The sequence below is a fragment of the Apodemus sylvaticus genome, chromosome 14 (assembly GCF_947179515.1).
Source record: "Apodemus sylvaticus chromosome 14, mApoSyl1.1, whole genome shotgun sequence".
NCBI classification, from domain to species: Eukaryota; Metazoa; Chordata; class Mammalia; order Rodentia; family Muridae; genus Apodemus; species Apodemus sylvaticus.
Genome location: NC_067485.1, coordinates 60,926,542 through 60,948,631, shown reverse-complemented (window position 1 = coordinate 60,948,631; position 22,090 = coordinate 60,926,542). Strand labels below are relative to the sequence as shown.

General features: G+C 45.2%; 1 protein-coding gene across 14 annotated transcripts in view; it reads left to right on the top strand.

Annotated features, from left to right (window-relative positions):
- Kiaa1217 (KIAA1217 ortholog) overlaps positions 1 to 22,090 on the top strand; it is a 295,062-nt gene that overhangs the window by 243,190 nt on the left and 29,782 nt on the right. For 7 of the 14 annotated variants that reach the window (XM_052156784.1, XM_052156783.1, XM_052156795.1 and 4 more), the window contains 3 exons: positions 8,098 to 8,202; positions 8,763 to 8,812; positions 14,959 to 15,125. In XM_052156784.1, the coding sequence (XP_052012744.1) occupies positions 8,098 to 8,202; positions 8,763 to 8,812; positions 14,959 to 15,125 (322 nt within the window). The remainder of the gene's footprint in view (positions 1 to 8,097; positions 8,203 to 8,762; positions 8,813 to 14,958; positions 15,126 to 22,090) is intronic. The other 7 variants (XM_052156786.1, XM_052156791.1, XM_052156793.1 and 4 more) reach the window with 3 other exon arrangements.

The following is a 22,090-nucleotide window of genomic DNA, read 5'->3' as shown; positions in this document are numbered from 1 at the left end:
CCCCCAGTCCTACCACAGTCTAGGAATGAATCCTTTACCACACCAGCCTTGGGGATCCAGACGCTAGCAGACCTTTGGCATCCCCAGCCATGAACTCCACTGCATGTGTGCTGGCCCCTGGGTCTGAACTTGGCAGACACTTGCCTGCTTTGAAAACTGTGCATTTGTGGTGCTTGCTGCCACTGACAGCCGCCTGGATGGCTCCTCTCCAGCCTCAGGACTTCACCCAGATGCCATCAGCTGAGAGGGGCTGTACTTGACTATCATGCGGTTTCCTAAGCTGCCTTCTCACTCGAGTCCATCTACTTGAGGCTGTTCTCAACAAAGAAGACAGGAGTTCCTATTTAAAGACTAGTCCCTGAATGTCCTCACACCAGCCTCCATCACAATCACAGTCAGAGCCAAAGCCCCTAAAAATGACCTGTGTCTGAGGCGATCACACATGTCAACTAGACTAGGGCCAGTCTGATTTATCCCTGCCTGCTTAACATAGTAACCAGTGGCTCCTTTTTGCTGGTTTGCAAGTAAATTATAGGATTCGCCCTCCCTGTGGAGCCTGAAAAAGAACCCACCCTGTCCTCCCCTCCTTCTGTAGGCTCAGTAGCTCCTCAAATCCTTTAGCCTTGCCAGGCATCAAGGCCTGTTCTGAGTGTGTGTGTGTGTGTGTGTGTGTGTGATGGCAGGGAGGTTGAAAGGGGGGATATGTAACCTCATTTTTGTGTTGTTGGTGCCTAAAATATAAATGTTGGTTGAACTTGTAGAGGAAAGAAGTTATGCTTGCATGAGTTGGAACACAAGTCTAGATCAATTCCTGCTCTGTGTTTTTGCTGACTTTACATTCTCGTTGGTTTGCTCCTGCTGCACTTCCTCTTGCACCCACGGTAGAGCTCTCAGTCTGTGCCCTACCAGCCTCGGTGTTTCCTTCCCTGCCAGCTCTCAGGAAGAGGTGCAGCTCTAGCTGACAGCTCTTTGTGAAGAGTCAAGGACTTAAGCACTCCACACAATCTTCGTTTGGGTGTGACTCCCCATGTCCCCCTGCAGGCTGTCTAAAGCCTGGGATGGAGAGAGAACATTCTGTGTCATGAGTTCTTATTTCCTGTCATGGTGCCTACACCCAAAGTCATTGCCAAGGTGAATGTGGAGTTGATAATCAGCCCTCTCCCATAGCCATGAGGAAAACAAATAGCATGGGTCTGTGAGGAGCTGAGGCCTAGCGGGAGCACCACCAACTCTGCTGTTTCCTCCTCACTTCAGACTGTAGGCTTGGACTCTGTTGGCACCTCAGAGCCTCTATAAACAGCCTTTTACCCTCATCTACAAACAGGGTTCCAGTTTTACTTTCAAGCCAGACTTGTCTACATATGTGTGTAGTTCTGTGCATCATAAATTCAGTACAGGACGCAGGTGAAGTTTGGTGGTTCAGCACCTGGAGATGGTATACGGGCTCCAGGCTCAATTGTAAGCATTGTGACATCCACGACAATGGTATTATTGTCCCATGCAGTGCATTTTAGGTAAACATTGTTGATTTAGCCCGTCTTTTTCTGGCTTAGGAAAATATGGCTGTCTAATGTGAGACACACCTCACCTGTCTGCTTGAAACCAATAGAGAATGATATTGTAAGATTTAGAAGTGTTATGGGGGCCATGTCTTGGCATTTGTTGCTCTCCTCAGACAATCAGAAAGTTAAGGCCTGGGAACTGGAAGGCTGGGAAAGAGCCCAGAAGCAAGAGTCTTGACAGGATTGGGCACATAGGTTATAATAGTATCTACTCTAGGAACTATTATAGTTTGGATCTGAAACCTTCCTAAGACACCTGTTAAAGACTTGGTCCTGTAGTGTCATTGATCCTTAAGGAGTTGAGGACTAGGGGAAAGAAGTTAGGTCATTGGAGGCACACACTTGAAGGGGATATCATGATCCTTGTCCGTTCCCTTCCTCCCCACCTAGCCCTAACCCTACCTTCATTGTCATCCTTGCCACTGAAGAGGTCTCCTCCACCACAAGAACCCCACCTTGACGTAGGAGACTTACTGTACCAGACCCAGGCCATAGCCACAGGACAGATCAATGTCTTCGGTTTAAACTTCAGAAAACATAAGGAACAAGGAAATCCCCAGAGACTGTCTAGACAGTACTGATGGCTGACAGCAAGAAGCACAGGCTGTATAAAGAGAAGTCTGTATGAATAAGAGACCCAATGAGAATAAACAACGATTTGGGAGTTACAGGTCTAGACAATAAGGCCATTCCAGGTTGGAAGCTGGAGTCACAGCATAACAGAAGTGTTTAAGAATCTGGAATATCAGGCTTCTACAAAGCTTGTTAGCATGGATCTTAAAGCTACAAAAGTTGGCAGATTGGAATAAGGTTATATATGGTCTTAGTATGAAATGATTTCTCTCTCTCTCTCTCTCTCTCTCTCTCTCACACACACACACACACACGCACACACACACACACACACACACACACACACACACCTGCGAGCACCAGGTTCATAGGAACTCTTGGTCCGTAGTTGGAGGCACTGTCAGGGGAAGCTGTGGACTTTAGGAGATGAGATCAGGTTGCAGGAAATGAGTTGCTAGGGGGATGGGCTGAATGAAGGGTTGTATCACTACCCTGCTCATTGGCCACCTGTCTGTCCAGAGGTGTGAAGTCACAGAGACGTGCTCCCACCACTGTGAGTTCTGGGGGGTCTTTCTCACACCATGGACTGTGCTTTCTCAAACTGTGAAACACAATAAATCATTTCTCTTCTAAATGGCTTTCTGTCCAGTATTCAGTCACAGCTATATGACAGAAAAGCAGCTCCTGTGCTGGAATACCCACAAGTATGAGAGCTTCTCAACTTTGGAAGGCAACTTAAGACAAGTCATTCTTTTTTAAAATCATCTATTTCTTTTTTTAATTGAAAATACATTTATTATGCAATATATTCCTGATTTTGGTTGCTCTTCCTCCAGTGCCTCTCAAGATCCTTTCAAGTAAATTCTAATTTCAGGAGCAGAGGACATGTTGTGATGGCTGAAGCCACCGTAGGGAGGACAAAGCACACTTATCCTTTCTGCTCACTCCAGAAGCAGAGGGCAGGTGGATAATAGTCTCTAACAGCCAGCTGCATGCATATCCCCTCAATGAGAAGCAGAGGTGATTCAGAGATTCAGAAATGGAAAGCGAATAGAGTAGTTACCTGCAAGGCTTCAAGCACAGCATGAGGACCTGGGTTCTGCTGTTCTGTTGGCTTCATTCCTTAACAGCATCTTTAGTTAATTAGGATGTATCTCCTCTCATACAGTAGAAACAGGGCGTGAACAAGCAAGGGCTTGAAACCTGTTCACTATCCAATTGTGAAAAATGCCTTCAATACTTGTAAACATAAGAGTTTAATTCTGTCAGTGCTCTTCCTGCAGGGACACTGATCTTGTGGAAGGCCCTGTGAGGAGACGATGGCTCACTAACCAGTTCTCACTTTCTTGGGAGAATGTGAGCGTGTGTGTCTGTGTGTGTGTGTGTGTGTGTGTGTGTCTGTGTGTGTGTGTGTGTGTGTGAATGATCTGTGTTGTTCAGATTTCCATTGCTATAACTAAATGCCTGAGTAAAACACCTTAAAAGTTAAAATGATTTATTTTAGATTACGACTTGAGTCTGCAATTGTTTGGTGGATTAGCGTGCTAATCGTGGTGAGGCAGGACAGCATGACTTGGGGTGCTTTGGTAGACTGAAACCTTATAGCATACAGGAAACTCAGGGAGAAGCCAGGATCCCAACATCTCCTTCAAAAGTACTCTCCGTTGATGGCTTTCTCTTGCTAGGCCCCAGAAGCTCCTAACAATGCTGTTGGCTAGAAACCACACTTTTAGCAAATAAGCATAGATCCCTGGCGATAGTGAGGAGGGACAACAAATCTGAATCTAATCTAAACTATTAGACCTAGAAGTGAATTTAGGGATCACTTAGTACTCTTAGAAGAGCAATCTCAGTCCCTATAGTTGTTATTGTCCTATGAAGCTATTTTTAAAGATAGGGAACTGGCTAAGGAAGGCTGAATTTCTCATGCACATTATCTTGCTTGACTGTTTCAGCCAGCTCCTCCAGATCCTTCTTGTATCTTGAAAAAGTATTCTTTTGGGGCTGTGGAGATGGCTCAGTTCATTTGTCTCACACACACACACACACACACACACACACACACACACACACACGTACACCTGAGTTCAGAACCAGGTCACACATAAGAACAGGCAGCAGGCCTCTGTAACCCTATCACTGGGGAGGCAGAGACAGGTGCGTCCTTGAAGCTGATTGGCTACCCAGCCTAACGTGCTCTTAAGTCCTTGAGAAACTCCAGAATAAGGTGAAAGGTGACTCTCAAAGATACTCAGCATCAACCTTGGGCTTCCATATGCATGGATACACATGTGCATGTACACAGGCTCATATGACAACCATGCTTGCACATCTCCTTTGGGATTCACCATAAAGAGTTAATGGTCTTCACTCAGTCTGGTGTTAGCTTGGTTCCTCATTGGTATAAATTTGCTTACCCATACAAAGATAAGAAACATATTCAGGCTCAAGGAGGCTTTCTTCAGGACAAAGACATGTCCGTAATCAAAAGAGGCTAAAGATGAAACTTGAATCAAAAATCACATAAATGAATTTGCTGGCTACAAGTATTTCTTCAAACATAAAAGGTTTTCTTCCCTCTGATCCAAAGGCAGAAAGGGCAGGCCTCTAACACCATGGGCGTTTGCTTTCCCTACACATGGACCAGGGCAGGGAGGGATGATGTCCTTCAGGAGTTAATTGATGATGGGAACCACACTTGCCCTGAAATTTCTTTGATTTTTTTTTTATTCATGTCATATTTGGGCCTCAAACAGATTGGTGCAGCCAAGTTGACTTGCAGCATTAAATGACTAGTTAACTGTCTCTACTCATCACATAAATACAGTTTACAGAATGATATAAAATGGTTTATGAAATCATTTTTGAACCATCTTTTTGACAGTAATTACACCAACCCATAATACCTTAAACCAAGTGAAATTGGCAAGAATTAGCCTAAGCGTCCTTAATATTCTGATGGTTATCATGCAGAATTGCCACTGCAGTAAAATGACAGGGTCCTGTTTAATTTCTCTTCTTCCACTACGTTTCTCTTATATTATTTTCCCTTTTCACATTAAACACACATCATAACGTTTCATCGCGGGAGAAGGCTGCATAAGTTTCCAGTTGCTGTAATTTTGTTAAGCCATAAAATTGTTTCCAGATTACCAACCATGAAATGGAAAGACAATCTTATTTATGAATTTATAAATCAGATAATCTCCCTCAAATGAATCCTAAAACCAGAAACACTTTGGTGATTAAGTAGGAAGGAAGAAGTTTTCTCATTACCATGTGTCAAAAGAATTGTATTTTCAAAAAGTGGTTTTGGCTGAGACACTGGTGCGCACATTTGTGGTTGCTGCGCTGTCTGTACATCACTGCCTCCGCCACACTGACTCACATGGGAGTGGGAGAGAATCGTGTCCCTTCTACTGTCAGGTTCAAGTGTCCACAAGCTGCAGGGAGGATGCCAAAGAGCTACCAGCAATATCTGACTTGGTGTCTCCTCCCTAGTGTTCCTGTTGATGCCACTGCCTCGAAATGGCCACCCAGGAAGGATTCATGCTCTAACTCAGATTCCTATGTGCAGAACCAAGCATGTAGATACCTAGACTATATGTTAGGCTTTTGCTCTAAGCATCTAAATTCTCATGCCAGACACTTCTACATGTGTCTTGGTATCAGCCCTGAAGAGTTAGGCAATGGAATGCAATTGAAGAATTGTCTTTCTCCACCTGTACTCTAAAAACTATTATCAGGGGGAAGTTTAGTGGAGAAGTCCAACTCCCCTGAGCCAAAGAAAATGCAAGGAGGCCCTGTGGGCCATCACAGGTCACAGCCAGCCTCTGCCGTGATGTTCTGTAATTCTGTCCTTGATGATGATCCAGTTAAAGATAAGGTCCTATATCCAGGGTCTTTGATTTTTTTTGGAAGACAAGGTGATGAGTGCTTTTGACCAACAACATTCTGACTAGAACATCGATTTAGCCCTGATCTGCAGTGTATTCATGGCCAGTGTCACAGGGACAGTAGAACCAGGTTGCATCCATAGTCAGTGTTAGAGCAGAGAGATTTCTTCTTCCCCTCTCCCTCTTAGCAGATTCTTGGTTATTCCTTGTAGCTGTGCACCTGCCTGCCCCTGCATGTCTCCTCATCTTCTGTGGAGTGAGTGATAGAGCTAACCAACTTTCACTCAGTACTGGCATTCCCCTTAAGAGAGTCATTTCCCAATTGTTTGTTTGCACCCATGTCTCCTACATGGCAGACACTGTGACCAACTGCTGCTCTTGTCACTTCTGAAATGCTACTGTGACTTACCAATAAATGTGGGATTTCTGGCAGGTTTTTGCTAATCTGATTTCCTTATTTGAAATATTTTTACACCTTTTCCTTGACCAGTTGACTCCTTTACGGTAGAGAGGAGGCCAAGTACACAGTGATGTCTGAGATTAGCATCCACTGCTGTGCCTGGACTTATCTGCAGCCAGTCTGTAAAGATGCGTGTCCATACTTGGCATTTGAGATCATTTCTACCCCAGTAGAACAGAGATCATACTGCTCAGACTTATATGGCTTGGGGGGGGGGGGATGCTTGCTTTTTGCAACTATTATCTACCCACACTGCATGACATATATACAAGAATCCTCATGCCATAACTGCACCATCAGAGTAAACTGAAAAAAAGCACATGGACATGTGAAGTCAGAAGCTGATAGTTGCAAAGTTAAGCGTAGTAATTAATAAGGCATTAAAGATTTTAGCCCAAAGGCAAGACTCAAGGCCTCAAATCTCAAAGATGATCTATTTTTTTTAAAGATTTATTTATTATATGTATATGAGTATACTGTAGCTATCTGCAGACACATCAGAAGAGGGCATTGGATACCATTACAGATGGCTGTGAACCACCATTTGGTTGCTGGGAATTGAACTCAGAACTTCTGGATGAGCAGTGAGTATTCTTAGCTACTGAGCCATCTCTCCAGCCCTCAAAGATGCTCTTGATAGCCACAAAATTCAAGATACAGATTTATTGTCTCTCCATGAACCGAAACTCACCAGTTGCTTTTCTATAGTAGAAGGATGGATTGAAATTCTATCTCCATAAAGTATCAGATAAAGCAGTTGGCTTGCACTGAAGAGCCACATTGAATGACTGTGCTGTTTGTAGAACTCCTATTCTACACCTATTCATCACCATTACACGTTCCCATGATGCACATGTTGAAGATGCAGAAATATGAGCCTGTTTCAAAAACCTGACCTATCTGGTTAGCATCAGATAACCTTGAAGAGGAAGGTACAGTACCTGACCATAGGCAGTAACTAAGGGGATTTTTAATAGTGTGCTCATGATTGAGTTGTTGAGTATATTTTTCTTCCTTGATCCTAGAAAAATCCTCCAGGCCAAGGCTTCTACACCATTAGATGGAGCATCATCTACTCTCCAACTCAAATTGATTTCAATTGAATTCTCTGTGGTGTTGACAAGAGGCACTTGGTTGTCTGCCCTTGGGCTATGAAACAAGTCTAACTACATGTACAACAGATATATCCATCATTCACCCCCCAAACCAGCCTGTAGCTTCCCAGCTGCAAAGAGCAGCTTAGAGGCATGTAGGAGTGCCTAGCCTGGCCCAGAGTATCACCAGTCCAGCAGAGGTCTGCCCCCACGCAAAGCAAACAAGAAAACAGGGCAAGAAGATCACATGACCATCTGAGGGTGATGCTGTTCTATGGGAGGCCTCTGATGGCCTGAGCATTGTCTCTTTTGTGAGGTCACTGTCTCCTCTCTCACCTCTTTCTTATTAGTGAATCTTGGCCTCCACTGAGGATCTATACAGTCTCTGGGTTTGAGTGGACTTTGGCCACCTGCTGGGTGGTGCCTTTTATAACCCTCAGGTGGATCATTCACCTAGAAGAACTAGTCTGAAAGTCAACAGAGCTTTAACAAACAATTCTCTTGTTTTGCAGAGAGAGGATGCAAGCCATGGAGAAGCAGATTGCCAGTCTAACTGGCCTTGTTCAGTCTGCGCTATTTAAAGGGCCCATTACAAGTAGTAGCAAAGAGGCGTCTAGGTAAAAGAAAAAAAGAAGCAAGTCATGCAGCGGAAAAAAAAATAATTCAAGCCGCTTCTCTTTAATCATTACGGCCATTCATTCAGTGAAATTTGTTTCTTCATGATCATTTTAGGGCTGACATGTTTACATCTTTATAAATCACGGTGTGGGGGTTGAGTTTCTTGTTTGTTTTGTTTTGTTTTGTTTTTTGTTTTGTTTTGTTTTCCTTCCTGGTAATTCTTGGACAAAGCTATCACTTTGTTCCAAGAAAGGTCGGAGGGCTTCCGGTGCATGTGGCTTCAGGGACCACCTGCTGAGCCGTGCCTGTTAACTCCCATCCCACGCGTGTCCACAGCCGCCATCATCTGAAAAATCACTGTGTGTCCAGCTGCATCCTACCCGTGCCAGCACACACCTGGGGAGCCTTCTCCATCTCGGGTGGTCATGGAGCTGATGTCAAACACCTTCATTGTTTAATCCATCACCGCTAATTCTTAAGAATAGAACCGTCAAGGAAAGATGGTAGCGCTTTAAAAACCGGAGAGTTGACCCTTTTCTCATTGTTTTCTGTCATTTAGTGAGAAGATGATGAAAACCACAGCCAACAGGAACCAAGCAGATGGTGCAGGTGAGTGTTTCCAGGACCTCTAGAGGCCATGAGCTTCCTTCCGTTAGCTCTGGCTGGCTTCATAGTACCCTGCGTGGCTCTAAGTTGATTGGTATGATTTCAGAGGAAATCACCATAGCTAGTGCAGCTTCCTGCAGTGTGGAAATTACCTTTATTGGCCATTCATCCATTCTACTCACATGACCAGTGCCTGGAACTGGTGTACAGAGTGAATCTGACGAAGGGAAAACACGGTGCTGACTGCTTAGAACTTAGAATCCACGGAAAAGTTGAAAATGTATGTGTGTTGACTATCAAGAATTGGGGGATACAAGTTTACCCAACAGGGCTTGCATCCCCCTGGAAAGGTGACTGAGGGGTACCCAGGGTATCTAGAACCTGGCGAAGGGAAAAGGGTAAGGATCCTTCTATGTAGAAGCAACTCAGATGTCCCTTAGATGTACTGTGAAGCCATTGGGAGATTCCAGTCTGGGGAAGGCTGTTAGCCTGGGTGTAAAATGGGAACGAGCAAGAATGAATGGGAATAAGTAACCACTTACAGAAGACTAAACGGGAAGAGAGAACAAATGTGAGCTAGGGCTTTCCTTTTAAAAAACTAGCTTTCTAGAGAAGTAGGACTGACTCTTGTCACTGCCAGACCTTCCTGGGGTCATCACGAAGTCTCTGTGTGGTGACAGCCAGATTCTGTGGTGCTCAGGTAGGCCTCCCTGCAGCCTCTGCTGTCTTCCTGCCTGCTGGGTTAGAACCAGATCAAGGCAGGAGAGTGCTCACATGCTGAGGCTCTAGAGAAGCATGTGCACATAAAACCCCTAATTTGGGGGAAGCCACATCTTCTAGTTTCACGCAGCACAGGAATGTGGGTGGGCTTAGGAACGTAGGTTTAACCCCCATCACTGCCGCCCCTGACTCCACTCAGGCTGCGCAAAGCTTAGCACTCAGTTTTATGGGACGTCTCTCCAGCATTTGACTTAGAAATCAATCCGTGGCCTGAGCTGAACCCTGGCAGTTTTGGTTTTTTTCATAGAAATCACTAAACTTGTCTTCAGAGCAATTGCCAGTTTGCTTTGGGGATATTAATTCACTCGTTTTCTTATTTACTATGAACTTAAGAGGATAAAGTAAAACTCCTAAACACTAAAGCCTTCAATCCCTCTGAAATCCACTCTGGAAATGATGAGCGGCCCGTATGCCGCCCTGATCAATGTGCACATGCGGGTTTGTAAGGTTGGACACCTAGATGTCTGCAGAGTAGTAAATAAGGAAATGTTTGGGAGTGCTTCCTGTGTGTCGGGCACTGTTCGTGCATTAACCCTTTGCCCTCTATCCCCACAGTAGGTATCATTTTTATTTCCTTATTCCAAATGAGGACACAGAACACACAGCCATGCACATGTGACACACAGGCTCTTCCCTGCTCTCCTGTCTCACTATTTCCTTCTATGATATCCCAGTCCCTTGAAAGATGATAACACCAGTTGTCTGATTTCTTCACTTAGCAATTGTCATAAGGGCCGTTATTGAACAAGGCAGAAGAAGCCAGCATAGTTTCTTTGGCTGTGTTTCCACGTGTGTGATCACTAATTCTGGGGTACAGATGGTGGCAGTGGCCATGTGTTTTCTAAGAAGCCGAGGAGATTGGCAATGCCATTGGCGATGGGAGTGACTTTTGCTCCCATGTCTCTGCCCAGTTTGGTCTTTCTCCTTCTAATGAATGCATCAAGGCTAGACATTGCCCACTGGGGTTTAGTTGCCATAGCAACCTGCACAGTGCACAAAGCATATTAATTCTTCCATAATCCTAGGAAGTAAACTATAAGAAAAGCAGTGTTATCCCAGTGTACAGACAAATAGCAGACTTCTATAGAAGCCAAGGAACTCATTTGGGCAAAGGTCGACCAACAGAAATGAATCCAGACTTTCTGGTTACATTAGAAATGTGTAATTTACTTTAGACATGAGAGCAGAAAGCATCTCCCACTTCTGAGGGTTTATTATCTCACTACCACACCTAGCCCTATGAGGAAGACACTGTTATACATATCTTACACGGAGAGAAATAGACTCACAGTAAGTTAAGATGCTCAGACTCCCCCAGCTAAGGACAGTCAGTCTTCCTAAATCTCACTCCAGTACTAGTTCTATCACAACAAGGTAGGTTAAGTTCACATGGTACGCACACTTGTTAAGATTCCTATTGAGATCTAACTAACTAACGGCCGGCGAGTGCTCTCAGTGGGTAAAGTTACTTGGACAAGCCGGTCGACTACAATCCTCAGGCCCCACATAAAGCTAGGAGAGAACTGACTTCAGAGTGTGCTGTGACCTGCAACTGCATGCTGTGTCAGAAGCACTCTTCAAGCCTTCAACACAAACACGTCCTGATGATGATGATGATATTTATGATGATGATTTTAAAATGTAGCTAACCACGATCAATTACCTAGAATAGACCCAGCATACAGAAAGGAGTAAGATATTGGGGACAAACTCTATGTTGTCTCTTAATATTAGTCTCGGCAAGAAACTGAATGTGACTCCCCATCTGGGTGTGCGGCATGCCAACTCCAGGTCTTGTGGCTCTAGTGTGAATGGGGACCTACTTGCAGTCCCCAGCAGCTAGATCTTCTCCATCCTGCGTCTGCATCTCAGGGCCTTTACTATAGATCCTTGCTAGCTGTTGGGTCACACACACACACACACACACACACACACATGCCCCAGCACTGTATACTTGCTGAGACTCTAGATAGAGGCAGAGAAGATGGTCCTTTATACCATTCTTCTCAGAGAACTAATTCAGCAGAGGACTGTAAAGTTTACTCCTCACCAGACACTGGGCTAAGCACTTACAGGTGCTGACTTCCTGTGGAGTAGCCTGACCCTGAGCTAAGCAGTTACAGGTACTGACTTCCTGTCGAGTAGCCTGCTGGGTATTTAAGCAATACCCATTTAAGCAAGGACAGAGAGAACACAGTTAAGTTACTTGCTTGTTTCTGGTCATACATGAAAAAAACAATGGATCATGAAAATGGCTTCCAGGTTCTGGCCTAAATAATGATGTGAGCTTGGCTCACTTCATTCAGTGAATGTTGACCTTGGCTAAAATCAAATGGAGAGAGGCAGAAAGCAGTGTGGGGTGCCGGAGATGATGAGCGGGGTCTGCTCACAGGAAAGGCTGCTGGTAGTATGAGGCCGTTGGTATGTGGCTCTAAAGATAAATGTCAGCTGGGGGAGGGGAGGAGGCTGGGCAGGTGGCAGAAGAGGGTGCGATTTGCCCTGAGAACAGGTGAAGGAAGGCTTAAGCCGGAAGCACCCAGGTCTCAAAGGCTACATATAGAGAAGAGACTGATGATGAGGGAGCAGCAGAGAGGGAAGAAGGCAAGGGGTGGGCATTTCTGTGTGACAGGAAAGGAGAGTAGTGACTGACAACACTGACCAACGGTGTGCTACGTGAAGTCATGCTCCCCAGAGAGTCCCCATTGATCGCTCTATCACTGGCCACTTCTTGAGCAACCGTTTCAGTGTATCGGTAAGACTAAGACCCACGGAGGAACCAGAGGGTATTGATAAAGATGTATTTTTAAACAACCTTAGATTCCATTAAGAAATTGATTTTTGAAAAAAAAAATTTTTTTTTGAAGCCTGTTGTCAGCATTCAGCTGTAACAAAAAGCGTGCAGACTGGAGTCAGCCACATTTAAAGGTTAGCTCAGCAGGTAAAGGTGCTTGTTGTACAAACTGGGCAACTCAAGTTGGATCCCAGCATCCACTGAAACTTGGAAGGAGGAGACTAACATACACACACACACACACACACACACACACACACACACTCATACACACTCATGTATGCAGGCACACAAACATACATACATACATACATACATACATACATAAATAAATAAATAAATAAGATTAGTGATATAAGCTGGTACCCTAGGAATGTGCAAGGACCACAAGGTATGTAAAAGGACTGGGCCTTCGTTTAGGTGAGGAGCTGGCACTGCAGGATGACTAACGGGGTGGCCTTTGTCACCAGTGAGACCTCCGTGGTTGCATTTTCTATCCCGCTGATATATAGTGTAATGTTGGGAATATTGCCATGCCTCTACACATGCATCCACACCTACAGACGAGGCAGATGTTGGCTAATTCTAAAGTGACAGCTTGAAACTGATAGTTGTCCCGTCAGAATCCTGACCTTGGAAGACACTAAGGTAATTGTGACTTGCTGCCGTAGTGAGAGCCATCCTTTTCCATTGCACCCTCGCCAAGGAAAAGTCTTCTCAACAGCTGTCCTGAAGTCAGATGCTGACTTTTCGGAGGGTGACTTTGATTTGTGCGTAAGGGGAAGGGACATGTACGAGTCTTGACTGGTGACAGTGTGAATAACCACTAAGGCTCGTAGGACAAGCCAGAGTGCTTGCCGACCTTCTGGGGTTCCTTGGAGGCAGTGGAGCAGCTGACTTCGGACAGTCACCCTAGTGTGAAGAACTTGCTGTGCCACCAGCTGTGCATCCCAGTTGCTGAGCCACAACAGAAAGACAGGCCTCCGCTGATAACCACGACAGGGCGTGTGAGCCAATGACAAGGCTCTGTTTGGCAAGGCCTGCCTGGGTTGTCACAAAGCTCCCGGGAGAGGGAGGGAGGGAGGGAGGGATGGAGGAAGAGAGGGAGACTTCTGTGTGTGTGTGTGTGTGTGTGTGTGTTTGTAGGTATATGTGTATATCTGTGTGTGTCTGTCTATCTTCATGTATGTTTGTAGGTGTGTGTGTTTATCAGTCTGTCTCTTGCCCATATGTGTTTATGTGTGTCCGTCTTCATGTATGTTTGTAGTTATGTGTGTATATCTGTCTCTTGCTCATATGTATCTATCTGTGTGTGGTATGTGTTGGTGTGTGTGTGTGTGTGTGTGTGTGTGCACATGCACACGTGCACAAGAGTGTGTTTGCTTGTGAATGATTCTGTTTTGTGGGTGTGTATTTGTAGGTGTGTATGTGTATCTATCTGTCTCTTACACACAGGTGTCTATCTGTGTGTGTGTGTATGAGAGAGAGGCAGACAGACAGACAGACAGACAGAGACAGATTCAGCATTTACTTTGGGAGCTTGTTCCATATCCTTACATTCTCCTTAAAAGGTCAAACCACATAGCACACAGTGTCTAACCTTGCTCAGCTGAGGCCCCTCCTGAGTAGGCCCATGGAATGTGTGATCCTTGTGTAAGATAACTGAAAACAGAGGCTGTGGCAGCTGGGGAACCGCTGAGGAGCTTTGCCTTTCCACAGAATCCCCTTTAGTGCCAGACAGAGCCCAGCCCTCAGAGTGCTGCTGCGCCGCTGAGCTTCGTCCCTAGCCTACAAGTTTCTTCCCGTTGCCTTTTTGTTTTCTTTCCTAAAGAATTCTTAAGTCAAGCCATGTTTTCTTACTACTGACAACGTACGGAGCTCTTACTTCTTTTGGTTTTAGGAATATGCTTTTTTATGAGTTTGCCATCTCTGTGTCCAGCCTGTTCTATGTCTGTCTGCCAGCAGGGGCTGGTCTCACAGCATGCCCTATGAAGGCCCAGAAATTAAATTCTCCCCTACTCTAGAAGGACAGATATGTATTACACAGATTTTAAAAATCTAAAACTTTGCAACAAGAATATTGGAATAGTAGCAGCCAGAAATACTGCTAATATTTTGTTCTATATACTTTTCAGCTTTTTAAAACCCCTGCATGTTTAGAGAGAGGGAGGGAGAGGTAGACAGATAGACAGAGAGACAGACAGAGAGACAGAGAGAAAGGAAGGTGGAAGAATGAAGGAATCAGCATTGGGGGTTGGGAAGGGAGGGAGGGACGGATGGACGGACGGAGGGACGGAGGGGAGGCAGATGGCTACAGAGGAGCTGGCAGCAGCACAGACAGCTTGTCCTTGTCAAGGCATCATGCTGTGAATACCACCGTCCCATGCCTATGAAGCTTCTAGAACGTGAGGGTTGCAGACTGCGTTCCTTAGCACTCTGTGGCCTATGGTTTCCATAACATTTTTCTTAATTTGTTTCTAGTCTTCTGTGTAGAGCGAGGCCTCATGCTCAGGTGCTGTCTGCATTCTAAGGCTTCTGCTGGGTTTTTTTTTTTTTTTGTGGTTTTTCTTCCTCATAGGAGCAGCCCATGTTTCTGCAGGGAAGAGTCTGGGCACTGTGGAATCCTCACTGCCTCCCAGCCAAGCCCTGCCTGCCGGAACCTCACCCATCCACACGAGCCTGCTTGACATGAGGCGGAACGTGGCTGAACTCAGGCTCCAACTCCAGCAGATGAGGCAGCTCCAGGTACTCCTCACAGACATGTCCCCTGTCGTGGTGGCTCTAGGTCTGATCTCTCTCACGCCCATCCCCCATCTCCACCTGCGTGTCAGCTTCCCTGGGTTCCTTTACTGTACTTTCTGGAGGACCAGAATAGCACAGGTTCCTTGTTTATCTGGGAGCCTGGTCTAGACCCTTCCACTATAACTAAAGCCAGTGTCGGACAACCTCCTTTAACAGTAAGTGTGAGTATCCTACCAGGCAAGGCTGTCAGCTCTCAGTGTGGTGGACACCCACCCATCCGTCCTCAGGAAATGGCTCCCCCTCCTCCGCAAGCAACTGTGGCGTCTTCAGAACTTGAGTTTAGCACAGAAGATGGATTCATAGGGGTGAAAGAAAACCACTAGGGATGATTTGCTGAGAAAAAAAAAATCTGCATTTTATTTGGGTAGTTAGTATGTTCCAGATTTCCCTTATCCTTTGCATTATGGAGGAATGGATGAGTTTAGGGAATCAAAGGGAAGGCAAAAATAACCCTTCCTGTCCCAGATCTTAGTCAACAATCATTGTCAGTCTGACAAAATAGGATGTCCCATCGCCTAGCCTGAGTCCTAAGGAACTGGGAGGCACAGCATAGCATGAGGTCACATGCTTGCCCTGGGTGCCGCCTCGCCTTCCCCTCCCTGCCTTTGGTTGGAGCTTGGACCTCGAGGACATAGTCCTAGCTTGGCTTTATAGGAACATCTCCCTGACCGCCTTTAAGAAGCTCATAATCCAAATATTGTTAAAAGCTGAACACACCCCAGAGTCCAGGCAGCCACGTGGGCCAAGATCCTCTGTGGCTACTGGAAGCAGTGCCAAATGGTAAGGTACAGGCAGGAAAGGACTTTGAACCACAGTTTCTTCTGCATCCCAGTGGCCTGGACCCATCATGTTTCACCACCTAATTCAAAGCTTAAACTGTGCTTTCCTACGGTCAGTGTCTGGAGGCAGCAAAGTGGGAGGAGCACTAGATCCGGGTCACACTCAGGTGTGTAATCCCAGCCCTGGGAGGCTAAGGCAGGAAGATCATGAGTTTGAGGCCAGCCTATTCCGCATAATGAGATACTGTCTCAAAATCACCTCTGGGCAGGGGCGGGGGAGGGGGGATTTAAAATGTAAAATAAGGGCAGCTGGTTTGGAGACCTCCTCTGAGGCCCCAGGGTATACGATGAAGGTTGACAGAACAGCCCACACTGCTTAATGACCAGGCACCCACCATCCACCCACCATCCTAGACACCTGGGACGTTTGGCGCATATGTGTTTAAATCACCTCTGAATCGTGGCATCTGTGAAAGACTGTCTTGGACTTCTCCTTGTCTTGCAAAAATTTTTTTTCATTTTATATATATATATATATGTGAAGGTGTGTGTGTGTGTGTGTGTGTGTGTGTGTGAAGGTATGTGTGTGGTACATAGGTAAGTACACAGGCGTGTGACTGTGTACCTGTGCATGCAGAGGCCAGAAGGGACATCGGGTTTCTTCGTCAACATAACACTTTGAAACAGGGCTTCTTACTGACCCAGAAGCCTGCTGTTTTAGCTGGGCTGGCTGACCCCTTAGCTCCTGGCTGTCCTCCAGTGCTGAGAAGACAGGCCTGCAGCCACGCCCTGTTTTACATGTGGGTGCTAGAGATTCAAATTCAGGTCCCGGTGCTTGAACGCATGCAAGTGCTGTTTGTTACCCTTTGAGCCATCTTTCTGAAAGGACAGAAAATGGGGGTGAGGACAGGAGGGAGGGAAATAGAAAAAGGAGGGGGGCCGATGGGAATGAGAAAGAATGAATTGATTTTGTAATGAAATGAAGTATCTTCTGTTGGTGGCAAAAATGACAAAGTAGAATGTCTTCAATCCTCCGAGTCCTAGTAATAAAGGGACAAACGAAACAGGGCTAAGGGAACCTGCCCTCTTCAGGCACAGTTCGTCAGCACTCAGTTTCAGCCAGCCCTTACCCTGTAGACCTGGACTCCATGTTTCTAGATATTCCCAGGACACACAGAAAATCTGGACATACAGGTCCATTTTCAAGTGTTAGAAAGAATTAAAACCAGCCTGGTTTACAGAGTGAGTTCCAGGACAGCCTGGGCTACACAAAGAAACCCTGCCTCGAAAAACAATTTGAAGCTATCATTTCTGTAGTAGGCCCAAACTTCTCTCCCAAGTGAGCTGCTGTTGGTTTGGGGATCTGGGGTGGGGTTGCTTTAGCCTGAGCACAAAGGTTGTGTCCGCAGTTTCATAAGTCTTTGAAACATTGTTGCTGTGGGTATGATAGCTGCTATGGCATTGTTTGGTTCTGAGAGAGAGCTCTCTTACCACCTGCTGCCCCTGTCAACCCAGATCCTACGCCAGGCCAGTGTAAAACAAAGTTCTTGGCCAAGGTCTAGCAGTCGGATCCTAGCCCTATGGGGTTCTTGATCCCTATAGAATACTTCCACCTCATGGTCTCTCAGTGGGATTCATTGCAGTGAGCAATGTGCTGTTGAGCTTAGCCATGTTAGTATTTCCACAGCAGACCTGAAGAGGAGGTGAGCGCTTTGTTTCTTAACCTGGCTGTTGTGAGCCTCCCGTCCCCACCCCAGTCTTTGTATTTTCTGTGTCCCAGTCTTCCCTCCTTCACGAACGACTGTCTTTCCAGCCAGAGGAGTCTGTTTAATACAAGAACCATTGAGAATAATTAAGCCGGGGCAGCAACAGTTCTCCTTCAGCACCTGTATTATCCTATACCGAATATGAAACGCAGCCCCAGAGTGATTATGAGTCCACTGATAGAGCTATCATTAGAGAGACACACGGAACTCTCTCGAAGAGTCTCAAAAGAACAAGAATTGAATTAGAAATTGAAATGTTCTTTGAGCTGTGTTATATAATAGTGAAAGCGAATGAACGCCTATGTGTTTGGCTGCCTGCTCCAGTAATTAGATAATTAAATCATTGGAAAGCCCTAGACTGTAGCAGTGAACATTTCATTTCCAGAGTGATGGATTCTGCAAAGGAATAAAAATGTGAAGCAGGCATAACGGGGTGGTTAGATGGGGGCACTGATGTCAAGGAGGCCATTGAGGCAGCCAAGTCTCTATCATGTGTGTCTCTGTCCTGTTCCACATAAATTATCAGTAGACAAGACACTGCCACAGTTAGGGTTTTATTGCTATGAAGAGGCTCCATGACCACAGCAACTCTTAATAAGGAAAACATTTACTCGGGGCTGGCTTACGTCTCAGAGGTTCAGTCCATTGTCATCATGGCAGGAAGCGTGGTGGCATGCAAGCAGACATGGTGCTGGAGAAGTAATTATATCTGGACTATCAGGCAGCAGGAAAAAAGAGTGAGCCCCTGGGCCTAGTTTGAGCATCTGAGACCTGGAAGCCCAACCCACAAGTCCTCCAACAAGGCCACACCTACTCCAACTAGGCCACACCCCCTAATACTGCCACTCCCTATGAGCCGTTGGGGCCATTTTCATTCTAGCCAGCACAGACATGTTCTACCCACACTGCCCATGAGAGACACATCGGGTCCTTTACAAAAGTACATATACTGAGTCAACTTGCCAGAGTCTGACTTCATTGGTATGAACTGGCAGGTCAGCTAGCGATTCTAGACTATTCCAGGGTAAGAAGTACTGCTCTCGGATTGAATGCTCAATCCAGCAAGATGCCTTGTAGACATGTTGGCATCAGTCAGCTGTCACAAATGCCCAAGTGAATGGGAATGAGTCCACTACCACTCTGTAAGCCCAGAAGGAGATGGTAACTTAAACCACCCCGAACCATGTACCCTCCTCTCACCCACTGGTCAGCTGTACCTCTGCACCTTCAGATTTCCTGTAAGCCACAAGCCAATGGGATACTTACACTGTTGCCTTCTCACTCCCGCGTAACCTGGAGACAAAGATGCAACTCAACAGATGTTTTCTTGAAAGGATGATGTACTTCATCCGTTACTTTCCTTGAGATGGTTTATAAATAAAAGTCCACTTAGTTCCTTTCCTGAAGAATGCCCCAGTACATAGATTTTTTTTTTTTCCTAAGAGAATTACAGACCCACAGATGTGACTGTCCATTTGTCCCTCTCTGAGTTGGGAAGACAAATGTATTTCTGGAAGAAAACAAGTTCTGTAGAGACCATAGTTAGGACTTTACCCAGATTTTTTTTTAAAAAATGATACATTCCACTGTTCCAATTCATACATTACACACAGACACACACAGACACACACACACACCTTGGCCCTTTATCTCTTTATTGGGCTTTCTGATAAGTAAAAAAAAATAAAAAAATCAGGTTATTCTGAACTTAGTGTTACATGTTTTAGACTTTTGAGAATCTGCTATTTTTCCCCTGGTGAGGAAGGATTGACATTGAAGAAAAGACAGTAATACACAGAGTGCTAGGAGCCACCCTTATATAATTCAACAGTTACCTTAATTCATCTGTTGTGTTAGAGTCTTTTATTTCATGATGTCCAAAATTATAGTCAGAGGGCTCTATGCCAGAGGAAAGCACACCAAAATCTAGCCTCTGCAGGACAGAACTGTTTTCTTCAACAAGGCAGAAATGATAAATGAAAGAGACACAGAAGCTAATGGTTAAGTTACTGAACAATTAATTCACCATGCTGCAGTCAGATCTCAGACAAGGGACTACCTAAGATGGTGAGGCGACACCCAGACAGCATGTGTCCATTGCCAGCCATTGTTGGTTTTGTTCCCTGAAGCCCTTGGTGAGGTCTTGCATGGCTGGTTAGGAGTCATTCTGGGGTCTGGTTTTCATTCCCAAACTCCCTGGTTTGTGGTCTAACCACTTCTCAGTGTTACTGGTAGACTGCGGCAGCATCTGGTCCATTTTGCTCTCACACCGCCATGTTGTCAAGACTGGTTTCACCTAGTAAGTCAGGGATGAGCAGGGGATGTGTGGGCTATATTGAGGTAGTTAGATTTAGATTTAAACAGTTTCCTACATTATTCATAAAATTGACTTGGCCCAATTAAAAACTGAATGTCCAAGAACACTCTAAGTACACTTATAAAAACGTCAAGGGCATTTCCAATATATCGTCTTTGCAGCTAAGAGGGAATGGTTGAATTCCTACTCACCGTCCCGCTGTTGACAGCTAGAGAACTGGAAACCGTGAACATGACTTGCAAACGCTGGACAACAGACAGCATGGGTCTGGGTTGCTCAGAAAAAAAATGAAGACACATTGAGTGTGCATCTGCCCGGAAGTACCTTCCAGATGTAATGCAGAAACTCAAGCAGTTCTGGGATCATCTCGCTTGGCAAAGGAGATAACAGCAAGTTCAGAGAGCCGAAGCGTCTCGCATCTATGAAATGGAGTGCCATAGAAAAGAGGTCTCCATATATATATTAACTAAGTTAATCTGTGAGCCCGCTATTGAGTAATAAGCCATGCATGTATAGCATGAACAGACCTCTGAGCCAGGCAAAGACCATGTGGGTAAGCCAGCAAGCCAAAATCTTCTAGAGACAACCCAGGCCTGGAGAAGTTCAAGTTTTGGCTAGTAAGAGTAAAAAGGCCATATTGGATACCTCAAGCTAGTACAGACTAGATCAGTCTCCAGCGTTCAGACTCAACTATCCCAAGTATAAAGATTACCCTAGATTCTCCCTGCAAAAGCTTAAAAATAAGTCTCTTGATAACAAAATGAACCTCACATAACTGGTCTGACAGAGACTATCCAAAAATCTTTAAGAAGAAGAATAGAATCTAATAGTCTGTGCCTAACATGCAATCAAAAACTGCTAGGCATGAATAATGGTGAAAAGTACGATCAATGAAAGCTCAGCCAATGGAAGCCAGCTAGAAGTGATGGACATGATGTGTTAGCAGCAAAGGCTTCAAAAGCTACTCAGATTACTCTCAAAGATTTAGAAGAAAGCATCAACCAATGCTATAACAGATTAAGGATTAAAAAAAAATATGTAGGTGGAGCTCTTGATAGTCAAAACACACATACATACACACACAGTAGAGTTGGAGTGATGGTTCAGTGGTTAAGAGCACTGGCTGCTCTTCCAGAGGACCCAGGTTCACATGGCAAACACATGACAGCTTACAACTGTCTACAACACAAGTTCCAGGAGACTGAACACCTTCACACAGACATCCATGCAGACAAAACACAAGGCACATAAAATAAACAATAAGTAAATTGTTTTTCTTTTAAATCACACAGTCTCTAGATAGACTTAAAAGATGAACCGCCGGCCAAGGAACACAATAGGAAATAGTAACAGAAACCATCCAAAGGTTACGAAGGAATTATATCGAAATTCAGTGACCCATGAAACAGAATTAAAGCATCAGTGGGGAGAAGGAAACTATTATGAGAAAGAGTGGGTACAATATTTCCTGCTTTGATGAAGGTTATAAATCCACAGAGTAGAGAGCCCAGTAAACACCCAGACTGGTAACCACAAAGGTAAACTCAGCAGTGAATACTAGAAAACAAGAGTTAATAGAAAAGACAGGCAGGGGGAGAGTCACTCTATACAGGGAAACACACATCAGGATTAATACTGACTTTAAATCAGAGACAAGACGAGAAAGAATCTTCAAAGGCCCAATGGGGGTGGGGGTGGAGGTGGGACTCTGTAAGAAAAGAGGATAAAAAAATTAAAAGAAAGAAAAGAAGACACTTAGCGCCAACTCCTCTATGCAGTCTGTGTTACTATATCTTGGTTAGCTTTTTTGTGATGAATACCATGACCGAAGCAATCGAAAGAGGAGGGCATTTATTTGACTTATACTTCCCAGTCACAGTCCATCGTGAAGGAAAGTCAAATCAAGAAGTGAGGCAGAAGCCACGGAGGAGCTTTGTTTCTTGGCTTGCTCTCCATGGCTTGCTCAGCCTGCTCTCCTATACAAACCAAGGACCACTGCCCAGTGGTGAACCTGCCCACATGGGCAGGGCCCTCCCACAAGAATCA